The sequence below is a fragment of the Pseudochaenichthys georgianus genome, chromosome 9 (assembly GCF_902827115.2).
Source record: "Pseudochaenichthys georgianus chromosome 9, fPseGeo1.2, whole genome shotgun sequence".
NCBI classification, from domain to species: domain Eukaryota; kingdom Metazoa; phylum Chordata; class Actinopteri; order Perciformes; family Channichthyidae; genus Pseudochaenichthys; species Pseudochaenichthys georgianus.
Window position 1 is genome coordinate 23,431,707 of NC_047511.1, and position 14,308 is coordinate 23,446,014.

Genomic DNA, 14,308 nt, shown 5'->3' on the forward strand with positions numbered 1-14,308 from the left:
AGCTGAAATGTCACAGTAAATCTGCCAATTGCGATAACTTTATTCACAAGAGACCAGACATTAAACAGTAACTGCCATATGTTTCCAAGTACTGCACTTCACTCCAATGTTTAAGCAATTGTTGTTTAACTTTACCTAATGATTGCCAATTGGTGATAGTCTATTTACAAAATGAGCAGGCTACTTCTTCTTTATTTTTAAGTCTATTTGGAGTATTTTCTACAATTTCCCTCAACGTTACATGTAGAGATTTAACATGTAACAAAGTATTTGTGTGCGGATGTATTGCTACTTTCAGCTCTGGCTAACACATCTAAGTGTTTATTGTTATTATTAAAAAATGCAAAACAAGAGAATTCAGTATGATTTCAATAAATGTCAACTTTTAGAGAAACATTTATAGAATTGAAACACAGGTTTATACATTGAAATACATTACAGCCCAATAATTAAAAAATACTGAATCGCCAAAAGCATGGCTGAGCCCAGGGGAGCAGGTGAGGTTTTTTAAATGGGGGGGGAAGAAACTGAGAGGAATTTTTTTTTCACGATATTTACTTAGTATTTGTTTTACAATCATAAGTAACATTAACCCCAGGGTGGGCACATCGGAATGATCCGAGATGATTTAATTACAACGATCATGTGAATAAATATATATATATATTGAAAAAAATGATAACAAAAAAATAAATATGTTTTAATATATGTATATATATATTTAAATGGGGGATCAGTGTCCCTATGCAATGGGGTACTATCTTCGCCCCTGGCTGAGCCCCACATCCTTATTCATTATTATAATTACACATTTCATTTCGTTTTGTGCGTGTGTATTTATATGTGCGTGCTATAGACATCAGTGCAGTTGAGCGATATCAGTAAACGTGTATACATCATTATTGTGAGAGAATGCACTTTTATCATCAAACTCTCCCCGCCCACGCAACGTCACAACAAACCAGCAAAGAGATTTCCGACTGTACGTGAAGGCAGCATTAATCTCAGCTGTTGATGCGCTCCTCCTGCTGCCCTTCCCGGCAGTGTGTATGTGGGCAGGACGGTGTAATGAGCTGAAGAATCCCCAGTGTGTTATCATGTGTGAGCATTTCGGAGGGTGAGCAGCTATTCATGCTGTGTGGTGGTTTTAGATTAGATCTAGATTTTAGATCTGTGTTTTTTATTACATGTTTTGAATTCCCCTTAGCTGTAGCTCCCGGGACAGTCAAACAGGAGTCTCGTGGTAGCACAATGACACTTTTATAATTTTGTACTGGAGCAGCGAGAAATGTGCGGCAGAAAGGCTGCCTCTAGTGTCGTCTAAAAGCATCCGGCAGAGTCGGGAGCGGACATTTTTTACAGAAGCGAAGAGTAGGCCTACCAGGAGACGCAACATGTTTGAAGGAGCAGGGGTCCCTCTCATCGGGATGGACATTGCCTGTCTGATCCTCGGTATGTACATCTAACCTACCCCGTCTGTTAAACCGGTCCTTTAATCCGTTTAATCATCAATAAATGCTGTACAATGAGTGTGTTTAAGCAAGTCAATTGATTTACATACACGTCATGTAGTACTAGACACACTGTGAGACTTTAAGGAAGCAGACAGGAAGATGGAAAAAAGGCAACAAAGTCCCACCCTGTGTGTGGGTTTTCTTAAAGCCAAGCTATATTTTTAGCTCAGTGTTTGTAATGCAATCATAGCACAGAGACAAGCTGCAGGGCTGCTAAATGTCACTAACCAATCTGCAAAAAAACAAGTTGAATACACCTTTTGTCTGTTGATATGCCATATTAGTCTATTTGATAAAGATAGACGTTTACATACACGTACACACGCACGCACACACACACACACACACACACACACACACACACACACACACACACACACACACACACACACACACACACACACACACACACACACACACACACACACACACACACACACACACACACACACACACACACACACACACACACTTTTTCCTATGATTCAAACACAGAAACTTTGCTTAGTCAGTGTCCTCTGTCCTGCTGACTGTGCACCAATCATCCCATTTAGTTTTGGAGCTGGCAGCAACAATCAAACCGCAAGGTGTAAACTTTTATTTCCAATAGAATGTCTTCTGTCCAAAGTCTTCATTTATGTCTAGTTAATTCTAAGTCCTTTTGTTTACGTTTTATAAACTCTATGATCTGCAAGGGAAATATGCAGGAGAAAAAGTAGAAACACAACAAAATAGAAAAGTAAAGGTAGAAACACCACAAAATAGAAAAGTAAAAGTTGTGCATTCAAAATTACTTAAATATTACTCCCAGTTAGTTTCTAAAGCAAAACAGATACATCCATTATGCCCCCGTTAAATTGTTGCTTATAATGTAGGCCTATATAATAATATTGGTTAATTACCAATAATGCATCAGTATTATGCAACATTTTACTTTTGTAGTTCGTCAAATGTTTTTCCACTACTAGCCTACATATCGTTTTTTGTGGTTTAACTTAACAATTAACCACAATTTATGTTTACATTCATACTAAGCCTATTTACACAGTAATTAATAACTACAGCTCTCAAATAAAGGTGGTGGAGTAAATCAGAGCAAGTCAAAGCATGTTCATTTTGTTCGGCTGGTTTTTCACCAATGACTAACGACATCATTCCTAGTATATGATTTTTGCAATATTTCTCTGTTGTAATTGGAGGCCTCAAGCGGTGTAATTTACTTTTTGTGCAACTCCAACAGGGTGATTTTCCTTTCTTGCAGCTAAATGAAAGCCACAAGAATCATCAGCACAACTCCTGTGTCATGGCATCACATCACGTTTCCTGTGATTAAATCTTAAACTGTTAGCATTTCCTAATAGTAGCTGTGGCTGTGGAGTTCTCTCTGCTTGTACATTCGGATGCTATGAGATGTTAAAAGTTGACAATGAGGTAGAATTGGTACTCACTATCTGCCTCCTTCTTTTTCACAGTTGGCCTTCCATTTTTTATCCTGACCCCTCAACACAACCCTTTTAAAAGGGGTTTCTTCTGTAACGATGAGTCCATCAGATACCCTCTAAAAGAGGATACCATCTCCTACCAGCTGCTGGGAGGAGTCATGATCCCCTTCACTCTTATCGTGGTGAGTCAACAAACGTCTTCTTCCTTAAGATCTCGGATCTTGACATGTCAATTGTTATGGTGAGTCATTGTTTGTTCTTCTTCCGCAGATCGTCTGTGGCGAGTGCCTTTCTGTTTACATGTCCCGCATCAAGAACCAGTCTTTGGGGACTAAGTATGTGGCGTGTGTGTATAAAGCTGTTGGGAGCTACGTGTTTGGAGCTGCTGCGAGCCAGTCTCTGACAGACATCGCAAAGTACTCCATCGGCCGCCTTCGGCCATACTTCCTGGCTGTGTGCAAACCAAACTGGAATAACATTAACTGCAAACCTGGGGGATACATTGAGAACTTCACCTGCACTGGAGAAACGTTTCTGGTAGATGAAGCCAGGTAATGTAATAAAGACTATACAAGTATTGTTTTCCCAGTCCTAGTTGTGCTTCTTGAAACTAATAAACCTGTTTTGATATGTACACTTAAAAGAGGTCCCCCTTAATCTTCTTCGTCATTTATATTATAACAGTTCTGATTTTGATCATAATTATGAATTAATGAAAAGTCACTTGATTATTGCGATGTTTCGTAATTTCATTTAGTTTCTCTTCTGTTTTTTGTAGACTGTCCTTCTTCTCAGGTCATTCATCCTTCTCTATGTACTGCATGCTGTTCCTTGTAGTAAGTACATCTATTCTACTTCAAAACACTTTTTTAGTCTACATGTGACTTACATTTCAGTACTGTAAATGCTAAACAACTTTTTTTCACATAATTCTCTTCAGAAAATGTGTTAGCTGCCAACACCTTTGTAAATATGGGTTTGGCCATGTTAAACTGTATGCCTGCTGTAGTTTTGACCCCACATTTTTTTTGCTGCTATTCTTATATTGTGTCTGTTCTGTAGCTGTATGTTCAAGCCAGACTGAGGTCAGAATGGTCGAGGCTTCTGCGTCCCACCATCCAATTCTTCCTGATTTCCACTGCTGTGTATGTGGGTCTGTCCCGGGTGTCGGACTACAAACATCACTGGAGTGATGTGTTCGCTGGCCTCCTGCAGGGAGGGGTAGTGGCTACTCTCACAGTAGGTCTCATCTAATAATTACATATGCAAGTGAAAACACTGTGTTGGGTAATTGGGAAAGCACCTTTAGAAAAAGCGTGTTGGCCATGTTTGAATTCAAAAAGAGGTTAATGGTTTGAACATGCAGTTTTTTTTACTTTTGTTTTACCTTTTAGGTTTTATAAATCATCTTAAAACATGTCAGCATTTTCCAACTGTTTATTGAAGCTATAGGACGGTTACACCGAAATATTTAGACCCAATACTTTATGACTTGTATAGGGTCACCATTCAAATCAAATGAAGCTTTGGGATTTCCACTGAAAACAATGTTCTGTTGGTTTGAACAATACATTTCTAAATAATAGGAATAAGAGTCAGTGAGATTCAAGAGAAGAAAAGTACTAAACCATTTTTATATGTAATTAAAAGATAGAATATAAAAGATGAATAAGGTATTTTACATAAAAACACCTATAATACAATACAATACAAGAAGATGTCTGATCTACTTTAATTCATATATTTTCTCTGTGCAATTACGACCGAAGCAATAACAGAATAATGAGTTTTAATCATGCTGCATGTTTTCTGCAGGTGGTCTGCGTGTCTAATTTCTTTGAACAGCCAATGGGCCCGGTGGTGTGCCAGGAGGAAGAAGCCACACACACCAGTTTACAGGAACACCCTGCTAATGGAAGCCACTATGGCAGCACTTAGTGACTGAGGCCTCAAAAGACAATACTCTATGTGGCCTTTATTCCTTGAAATTATCACTGAGGTTCTACATTGGATCAGTAAACTGCAAGCGTTTGATGTTCACTGCTGGTTTCTGTGCATTTCACAAACACAGTTTATCTGTGGAGCCCACACTGCAGGCTCTAGCTGCTTCTTTCAGTGTGGGCTGTAAACTTTGCAAGTGCACGAGAGCGGACAGCTCTTGCACTTTACTAAAAGTAGCAACATTTCTGCCGAGTTTTGGGGTAAATCAAACGTAAAACAGTTGAATGACAAAACAAAATACAGCATGTTGGGTTTATTTTAGAGAAGGTGACTTTTTACAGTGTGAGCTTGTATGAAATGTGGTTTCTAGCATATATTGGTCTGATGTTGCCATCATGAATGAAATTCTTTTTGCCCAGAACATAATGAGTGTCTGTGTGCGCTCTGCAAGCAGGCTTGTAGGGGTCTGGCACCTTTGAACAAGAAAACCTGGACTGTCAACTCCAGGAACTGCAAATGGAGACTGGACTCAGAAATAATATATATTTTATGTTGATTTTGGCCTTGCTGCTACCTGCTGTCATGTCCCTTGCCTAATGTTATTTCATGTTAAAAAAATACAATGCATTGTTTTTTTTTAAAGTTTGTATGAAGATGGTTTTATATTTTCTCCACATAGATGCTTCAAACTGTTTTGTTAAAAGCAGAACAGTGGATAATGTTTGAAAAAATAGAAACCACATGCATGCAAATAAGCCTCTTCTGTTGCCATGAAAAATAACATGTTTCTGTTCCGAGTGGTATCATGTATACTGTAGGTGGTTAAGCACTACATCCTCACCCACTAATGTCTGAGTTGAGGATCCGCTCTAGAGTTTAAATCCTATTACAGTGACTGAGAGAACTAGGTTTGGTTAAGCACATAGTGATAGCAATAAACACACACTCATGAATCTCAACTTAAGTCTATAGGCTGATTATGTTTCAGCAGGGCAGTTAAGATTCTTCTGCTCAGTGTGTGTAGATGCACAGCCTTGCATTGAGATAAGCACATTTTCAAAATGGGTTGACAGAAAAAGGATTTAAGTATTTACTGGAATAAATGTCAAACAGTACTGGACAACTAATACGATAACTGTGATGTATACAAATATCACAATGTGAAATACGGTAACAAAAACCGGATTCACAAGTTGAAAGACTAGTAGCTCTCAATTAAAATATGATCCCTGATGAAGTCTAACCACTGAATCAGCATTAAAACTGGGTTCATGTCATATCAGTTTTCATAAGGAGTTACTAAATAATAAATCAACGATGGCAAAACAGCTACCATAGTGCAGTAGCAACAGAGTATACTACAACAAGGGTATTAGTAGATATATCAGACAAAATAGGCGTTGTTTCACTGTTGTCTCATATTGTCTTCTTAGTTCAGTTCCTGATAAAGCATCAGTTATTCTAAACTGGCTATTCAGGAATAATGACAGGCATGAACCTCAGCATGTCGTTTTTTAGGAATGTGTGGATGTAGGATTTTCCCTTAAAGACTTGTCTCCTTTTATTGCCTAAAAACGCCTGACCCTACCCTATCGAGAACATTAGATTTAAAGGACAGACAGCACTACTGGATCAGGCTACTATCTAGATTATATGTACAGTGGGGCAAACAAGTATTTAGTCAGCCACCAATTGTGCAAGTTCTCCCACTTAAAAAGATGAGAGAGGCCTGTAATTTGTAATCCTAGGTACACTTCAACTATGAGAGACAGAATGGGGGGAAAGAATCCAGGAAATCACATTGTAGGATTTTTTATGAATTAATTGGTAAATTCCTCGGTAAAAAAACAAACAAGATTTCTGGCTCTCACAGACCTGTAACTTCTTCTTTAAGAGCCCCCTCTGTCCTCCACTCGTTAACTGTATTAATGGCACCTGTTTGAACTCGTTATCAGTATAGAAGACACCTGTCCACAACCTCAAACAGTCACACTCCAAACTCCACTATGGCCAAGACCAAAGAGCTGTCAAAGGACACCAGAAACAAAATTGTAGACCTGCACCAGGCTGGGAAGACTGCATCTGCAATAGGTAAGCAGCTTGGTGTGAGGAAATCAACTGTGGGAGCAATTATTAGAAAATGGAAGACATACAAGACCACTGATAATCTCCCTCGATCTGGGGCTCCACGAAAGATCTCACCCTGTGGGGTCAAAATGATCACAAGAACGGTGAGCAAAAATCCCAGAACCACACGGGGGGACCTAGTCAATGACCTGCAGAGAGCTGGGACCAAAGTAAGAAAGGCTACCATCAGTAACACACTACGCCGACAGGGACTCAAATCCTGCAGTGCCAGACGTGTCCCCCTGCTTAAGCCAGTACATGTCCAGGCCCATCTGAAGTTTGCTAGAGAGCATTTAGATGATCCAGAAGAGGATTGGGAGAATGTCATATGGTCAGATGAAACCAAAATAGAACTTTTTTGGTAAAAACTCAACTAGATGTGTTTGGAGGAGAAAGAATGCTGAGTTGCATCCAAAGAACACCATACCTACTGTGAAACATGGGGGTGGAAACATCATGCTTTGGGGCTGTTTTTCTGCAAAGGGACCAGGACCACTGATCTGTTTAAAGGAAAGAATGAATGGGGCCATGTATTGTGACATTTTGAGTGACAACCTCCTTCCATCAGCAAGGGCATTGAAGATGAAACGTGGCTGGGTCTTTCAGCATGACAATGATCCCAAACACACCGCCCGGGCAACGAAGGAGTGGCTTCGTAAGAAGCATTTCAAGGTCCTGGAGTGGCCTAGCCAGTCTCCAGATTTCAACCCCATAGAAAATCTTTGGAGGGAGTTGAAAGTCCGTGTTGCCCAGCGACAGCCCCAAAACATCACTGCTCTAGAGGAGATCTGCATGGAGGAATGGGCCAAATGACCAGCAACAGTGTGTGAAAACCTTGTGAAGACTTACAGAAAACGTTTGACCTCTGTCATTGCCAACAAAGGGTATATAACAAAGTATTGAGATGAACTTTTGTTATTGACCAAATACTTCTTTTCCACCATAATTTGCAAATAAACTCTTTAAAAATCAGACAGTGATTTTCTGGATTCTCATTTTGTCTCTCATAGTTGAGGTATACCTAGGATGAAAATTACAGGCCTCTCATCTTTTTAAGTGGGAGAACTTGCACAATTGGTGGCTGACTAAATACTTTTTTGCCCCACTGTATGTGCAACACAAATAACTGAGAAGTTGTTAAAATAAGGCATTCACAATGCTGGGGACATTTCCTGGGGAGATTGCAAAAAAAGCCATTTAAATGCAATATATTCCTAGAAGTGAATTTGAAGACTACTGCTTATCATTAAGTATATTTCATGGGTAGTATATCCCTGACTTTAAATCTGCTTGTCTACTGAAACTGATCATGTTGCTGTAGATAACCACCACCTCCCCCACATCTAAAATGTGACCGTACGTTGTCTGTGCGTCCACAGAGCTCTCCTGTTGTCACGCTGACCTCGACAATAGTCTTTATTGAATGCAGCCCTATTCACTCACATGTCACAGGTCTCACTTTATCTTGCCAGGCAGTGATGCCACTGGAGAAACAAGCCACTCATAATGCTCACTACACTTATATAGTAAGTAATAGTCTTAAAGGCATGGCACTGAAACATCAATTGATTGTCCTCCTAAAAACACTTAACCAGCCCTATTCTCTTGAGATAATGAATACTCAAATCAGCTCACACTACAGGATCCTAGGAACAGTATCAATTGTTAACAAAAGAAGACAAAGAGCATGTCTAATATTGTTCAACACAAAGGCTGCCTGAGAGACAAGAGCACCGCACATCATCCCTCATGAGAAATGACCATGTCAACCAGTTTGCTTTGATGAGAAGATTTAAGAAAACTTAAAGGTTTCTAATTTTATCTGAGAAAATTGGTAGTGGTGGATTAAAACGTTTTAAATAAGGTGTCAAACTTACTCAAGAAGTCAACTAGGATCATTTCTACAGCCTTTAAAGCAAAAGGAGCATTATTTATTACAGATTAATTTTTATTATATTTAATGTCTACATAACAGGAGATTAAAGTAGAGAAAGGGATCAAGAAGGGACTAAATGGCACTGCTACATCCTCCTGCTGTGATCAATGTTGGTAAAATTAACATCCTTTTCATCCTTTGGCGGTGGTGGCGAAGTCGATAGGGACTTGGCTTGGCAATTGGAAGGTCACCAGTTCAAGTCCCGGCAAGACCAAGTGCTACCGAGGTGTCCCTGAGCAAGGCACCGTTCCCTACACTGCTCCCCGGGCGCTGTTCAAAATGGCTGCCCACTGCTCCTAACACTAGGATGGGTCAAATGCAGAGAAACAATTTCCCCACGGGGATTAATAAAGTATATCAAAATCAAAATCAAAAATAATCAAATGAAAACATTCAACTAGAGCCAAACGCAGTCATCCTTCAGTCACTCATGTTATAATAATCTTTGGTAAGAGGCAGATACTATTGTATCTTCTGTGTAGCTCAGTCTACTTTTTGGCATTTACAGCCATCTACTGGTCAAGATATGAAGGTCACATATTTGAAGGACCAGACAAATCTATTCTCACTGTAGTCACTTTAAAAATTAGTTGTCGGGCGGACAGTCTCACAAGATTTCACACAGCACAGATTTGATGTGTGACAGCGTCACTGAATTTATTACCATAGTAACAAACATTTCACCCAGTTGAGACACTGGGCTTACAGTCCTTTCTTCCTCTGAAAACAGTGAGGAGCAAAACAAACACTTGCCCAGTTAAATATTATGCTCTTGTGAACAACTTATTACAGTAAAGAGAGTTCAAGATGATAATATGCATATTACCTTTATGTTTGGGTACACTGAAATAAAATCAGATAACACCTTTGACGTGTTATTGATTAGAATGACTCTTCTGCCACTTGTGGAATCTGCTCACAGGAATCCGACCTACATACTAGACTTACTGCAGTTAAGCGCACAATCAGAAGAATTTTACACCTCGGGAGGGTTGTAAAATTTTATTTGGAGAAATCTGTACATGGAGGTTTTGGCCTTCAGTGTGTTCACATATATAAGCGAAGTGGGGACACAGATAAAGAGAAGTGCTATCCTTTACTCAAAACTGGACAGGAAGTTCAGGACAACCTGCTTCAGTTTAGCATCTGATCCTTCTGAGATCTGGCCGTCAATCCTGAAACAGACAACAGATCACGTCAAAAATCCAAACTTTTAAAATGTTAATCCTTGAAACATTTTGTGGCTGTGAAATGTCTTACTTGATTGCGCTGAGCAGATCCTGGTGCTGGCTGAGGACGTGCTGGAGGAAAGCCTTCTCGAACCTTGTGATCTTGCTGGGCTCCATTTTGTCCAGGTATCCTCTGACACCAGCGTAGATGACTGTGACCTGCTCCTCAATGGCCATGGGACCTGGAGCAAGTGGAGGAGACAGCTTATTATTGCATTTAAAAAAAATATACCAGCGCAGCATTTCTTTTATACTTCTTGGAAAGCAGGAATTCTAAAAAGACAGACACTCACAGTACTGTCCCTGCTTGAGCAGTTCAGTGAGCCTGACACCCCTGTTCAGCAGCTGCTGTGTGGTAACGTCCAGGTCAGAGCCGAACTGGGCGAAAGCAGCCACCTCACGGTACTGAGCCAGCTCCAGCTTCATGGTACCGGCCACCTACAGAGAAGAAATACCATTATAAATAACACAGGAGACGAAATGCAGGAATAGTTTTTATAAAACTGTATCCAGGAAATGTAGGTTCATGATAACGCAATGTCTGAATTAAAAAACTTAAATCCAGACGTTACCTGCTTCATGGCTTTGGTCTGGGCAGCAGAGCCTACTCTGGACACAGAGAGACCCACGTTGATAGCTGGGCGGATACCCTTGTAGAACAGCTCAGTCTCCAAGAAGATCTACATATAACAGATAAGGATATTACAATTTAACAGCGTCATTACGAAGAATGTGGGAAATACCCAACCAAAACATGAATGAGTTTTAGACATACCTGTCCGTCTGTGATGGAGATGACGTTGGTGGGGATGTAGGCAGACACGTCGCCGGCCTGCGTCTCGATGACGGGCAGGGCAGTGAGGGAGCCACCACCGAAGTTGTCGTTCATCTTGGCTGCTCTTTCAAGCAGACGGGAGTGCAGGTAGAACACATCACCAGGGTAGGCCTCACGACCGGGGGGGCGACGCAGCAGCAGGGACATCTGGCGGTAGGCAACAGCCTGAGAGGAGGGGGAGAAGACATTAACATGACTGCACCTCTGAATGCTGCCTCGATTTCTTTATTAATATCGATGGATAATTTTTCCAAATGCTAATAGAAGCTTAGGGAAAAAAAATCAAAATGCTGCCATTTTCTAGTTATGACAGTTTTACAAAATCAGACTTATTTTCTTCCTCTGTCCTCACCTGCTTGGACAGATCATCATAGATGATCAGGGCGTGCTTGCCGCTGTCTCTGAAGAACTCTCCCATGGAGCAGCCCGAGTATGGGGCCAGGTACTGCAGAGGAGCAGCATCAGAGGCGGTGGCAGAGACCACGATGGTGTACTTCATGGCATCGGCATCAGTCAGCCTCTTCACCAGCTGAGCCACAGTGGACCTCTTCTGTCCGATGGCAACGTAGATGCAGTACAGCTTCTTCTTCTCGTCAGTTCCTTCGTTGAAACGCCTCTGGTTGATGATTGTGTCGACAGCAATGGCAGTTTTGCTGAGGAACAGAGATGGATTTAAAGAGCATAATCCCTGATGTTACATTGAACCCAAGTCATAAACTCCCATTAATCCAGGGAAAAGTTGTGGATCAAGTTACAAAAATAATAGTCTTTTGAAGTATTTACCCAGTCTGCCTGTCACCAATGATCAGCTCACGCTGGCCTCTGCCGATGGGCACCAGGCTGTCCACAGCCTTGATTCCAGTCTGCATGGGCTCCCTCACAGAGATACGGGGGATGATACCAGGGGCCTTCAGACCAACACGCCTACGGATACTGGAGCCCAGGGGACCCTGAAAAATTATATATTTTTAAAAACTAAAATATTTTGTAAAAACATTGTTACTTATTATATGCATTATACAGGCAATATAACTGCATATATTCAGTCATATTATACAACTTATACTCTAAGAAAAGACAAGTCAAGTGACCTTTCCATCAATAGCGTTTCCCAGAGCGTCCACCACACGGCCGAGCAGCTCCGCCCCAACAGGGACATCCACGATGGCACCAGTCCTCTTCACGATGTCGCCCTCCTTGATCAGCTTGTCGTTACCGAACACCACAACACCAACGTTGTCGGGCTCCAAGTTCAGAGACATGCCCTGCAAGAAAATATATATTTTACATTCTACCAGAATAATTGTTTTACACTTGTTGCTTAGAGTTACATAAATCTATGAAAACAAAGCAAAACTGATCATTTAGGATTGTTTGGGTTTGATGGCATTGAAACATTAATGTAAAGAAAAAGTACACAATGTTCTTTCTGTTTTGTCAATTCAAGATAACCACTGTGTGGAAATAAACTTATATACATACAATAAGTTAACACTTCATGTCATTTTGAATAGTGAATTTTTCCTGGAAAATAAATAATTATATATTCTCCTTTAAAACAAACCTTCAGTCCAGAGGAGAACTCCACCATCTCTTCTGCCTGGACATTCCTCAGTCCGTAAACTCTGGCAATACCGTCACCGATGGACAGCACGCGGCCGGTCTCCTCTAGGTCAGCAGAGGTGTCAGCTCCCAAGATCTTCTCCTCCAGGATTGAGGACACCTCGGCTGTGCCTGTGAACAACAAAACCTGTTTATTGCTTAGCCACCATAAAAATATGTGATGTAATTATTGTAACAATTATGCAACAGTTTTGGATTATCCCAGATATATTCAATTTTTAAAAATATCAAATGTAGGCACAGAAAAAAAACCTTGATTGAATGTTAAAGATGTGACAGCTGTGATTTTAGTCAGTGTCTCTTCTATTAAAAAGGTTATTTAAAAAACACATTACCCAAATTACCTTATTTTCCAGCAAACTATAAACTTAAATATTTACACAATCAATAATAGTGAACTTGATGTCCAATCATTTTAAATAAACAGGAAATGTGCCATTTATCATTTACAAATAAATGTTAATGCAGTCTGTTATTATTGTATTCCTCCGTGCATGTGTGTTTTGTATAAGCCTACTATGGACTACGTTATCCTCAAGACTTAAAAAAAAGCATCCGTCTGTCCTGTTAATATGACAGCAATTAAAAGTCAAGCTCTGTAAACACAGTATCACCAATGACCTTCATAAAGTACCTTTAGGAGCTGACCTACAGTGTGGAGGCTAACGTTTCTGTCATGTTGTTTTTAGCTCACCTGTCTTCTGCAGCCATGGTCTGTGTGTGTGGAGGTGGTTGACCCCAACGCAGGCGACGGGGAGAGCCTTGGACACCTAATGTAACGACACACGGTTTGGATAAAGCGTTAATTTCAAATACAAGTTCAAAGATGCAGCAGCGACAGTTACAATGGGCACTTTAAAAGCTTAGCTAGTGCAGGTCTGTGCAGCGGAGAGTACATGCGCTGTCAGGCTTCTGTCGACCTTCAAAGCGTGGCTGAATGAGCCGTTAGCTGGCAGCTAGCATTAGCTTAAGTGCTAACTTTAGCACCGCTTGCTGCAGTACGGGGACTGTCGTTTCACAAGGGCAACTTCAACAAACATATGAAATACACAAGTTTCGAGGTTGTTAACGCGGAATACTGCTCAGGAGCGCTTATTAGCATGTAAAGCAACATTGTTAAGTCGATGACAAGTTAGCTAGCGGCCTTAACATTAACATTACCCTTCACGCCCACAGGCTTCACACTAATATAAAACAAACTGCTGCAACATCAGATGTGGGTTGTATAGTTCAAATACTTACAAATCCAGACCTTCTGGGCAAGGTCCTGGCCAAAGCTGCTGCAACTCTCACGGATAACATTTTTGTCCTGTTGCTAATGACCTGTCCTCCACCACTAGCGGCTGCGACCTGGCTGAGTGAATGTAATGGCTGAATGAACTCTTCTTCTATTTATGTGACACTGACGTTACATTTCCTGCGTAATAGCTCAACCCTGCCCCTGCCGTCAGGGAGCATGTACTGCTGCTATATTTATCCCCAACACTTTATTAATGACAAACCTGTCTGACTTTATTTCATAACATTATCTTTGTTTGTCAAGGCAAGTACCAGAAGTGGAACAATAACTCAGATAATTTACTTAAGTACATATAGCAACACCACTGTGTAAAAATACTCTGTAAAGGAAAAGTACTGCATTTAAAAACACAAGTAAAAAT

General features: G+C 40.6%; 2 protein-coding genes across 2 annotated transcripts; one reads left to right on the forward strand and one right to left on the reverse strand.

Moving 5' to 3' along the window:
* The first annotated feature begins 1,015 nt into the window (after window positions 1-1,015).
* LOC117452761 (phospholipid phosphatase 1-like) lies at window positions 1,016-7,996 on the forward strand. Its single transcript, XM_034091513.2, has 6 exons — window positions 1,016-1,452; window positions 2,987-3,138; window positions 3,227-3,507; window positions 3,735-3,792; window positions 4,019-4,195; window positions 4,772-7,996. Exons 1-6 carry the CDS (start codon window positions 1,395-1,397, stop codon window positions 4,892-4,894), a joined length of 849 nt encoding a protein of 282 aa, XP_033947404.1. The 5' UTR covers window positions 1,016-1,394; the 3' UTR covers window positions 4,895-7,996.
* A 1,595-nt stretch (window positions 7,997-9,591) lies between these two features.
* Window positions 9,592-14,026, reverse strand: atp5fa1 (ATP synthase F1 subunit alpha). Its single transcript, XM_034091703.2, has 11 exons — window positions 13,890-14,026; window positions 13,342-13,417; window positions 12,589-12,758; window positions 12,116-12,289; window positions 11,808-11,974; window positions 11,377-11,677; window positions 10,965-11,189; window positions 10,762-10,869; window positions 10,483-10,627; window positions 10,221-10,371; window positions 9,592-10,135 (listed from the first exon to the last, which is right to left on the reverse strand). The coding sequence occupies exons 1-11, from the start codon at window positions 13,947-13,949 to the stop codon at window positions 10,057-10,059; spliced, it is 1,656 nt and encodes a 551-aa protein (XP_033947594.1). The 5' UTR covers window positions 13,950-14,026; the 3' UTR covers window positions 9,592-10,056.
* Between the last annotated feature and the right edge of the window lie 282 nt (window positions 14,027-14,308).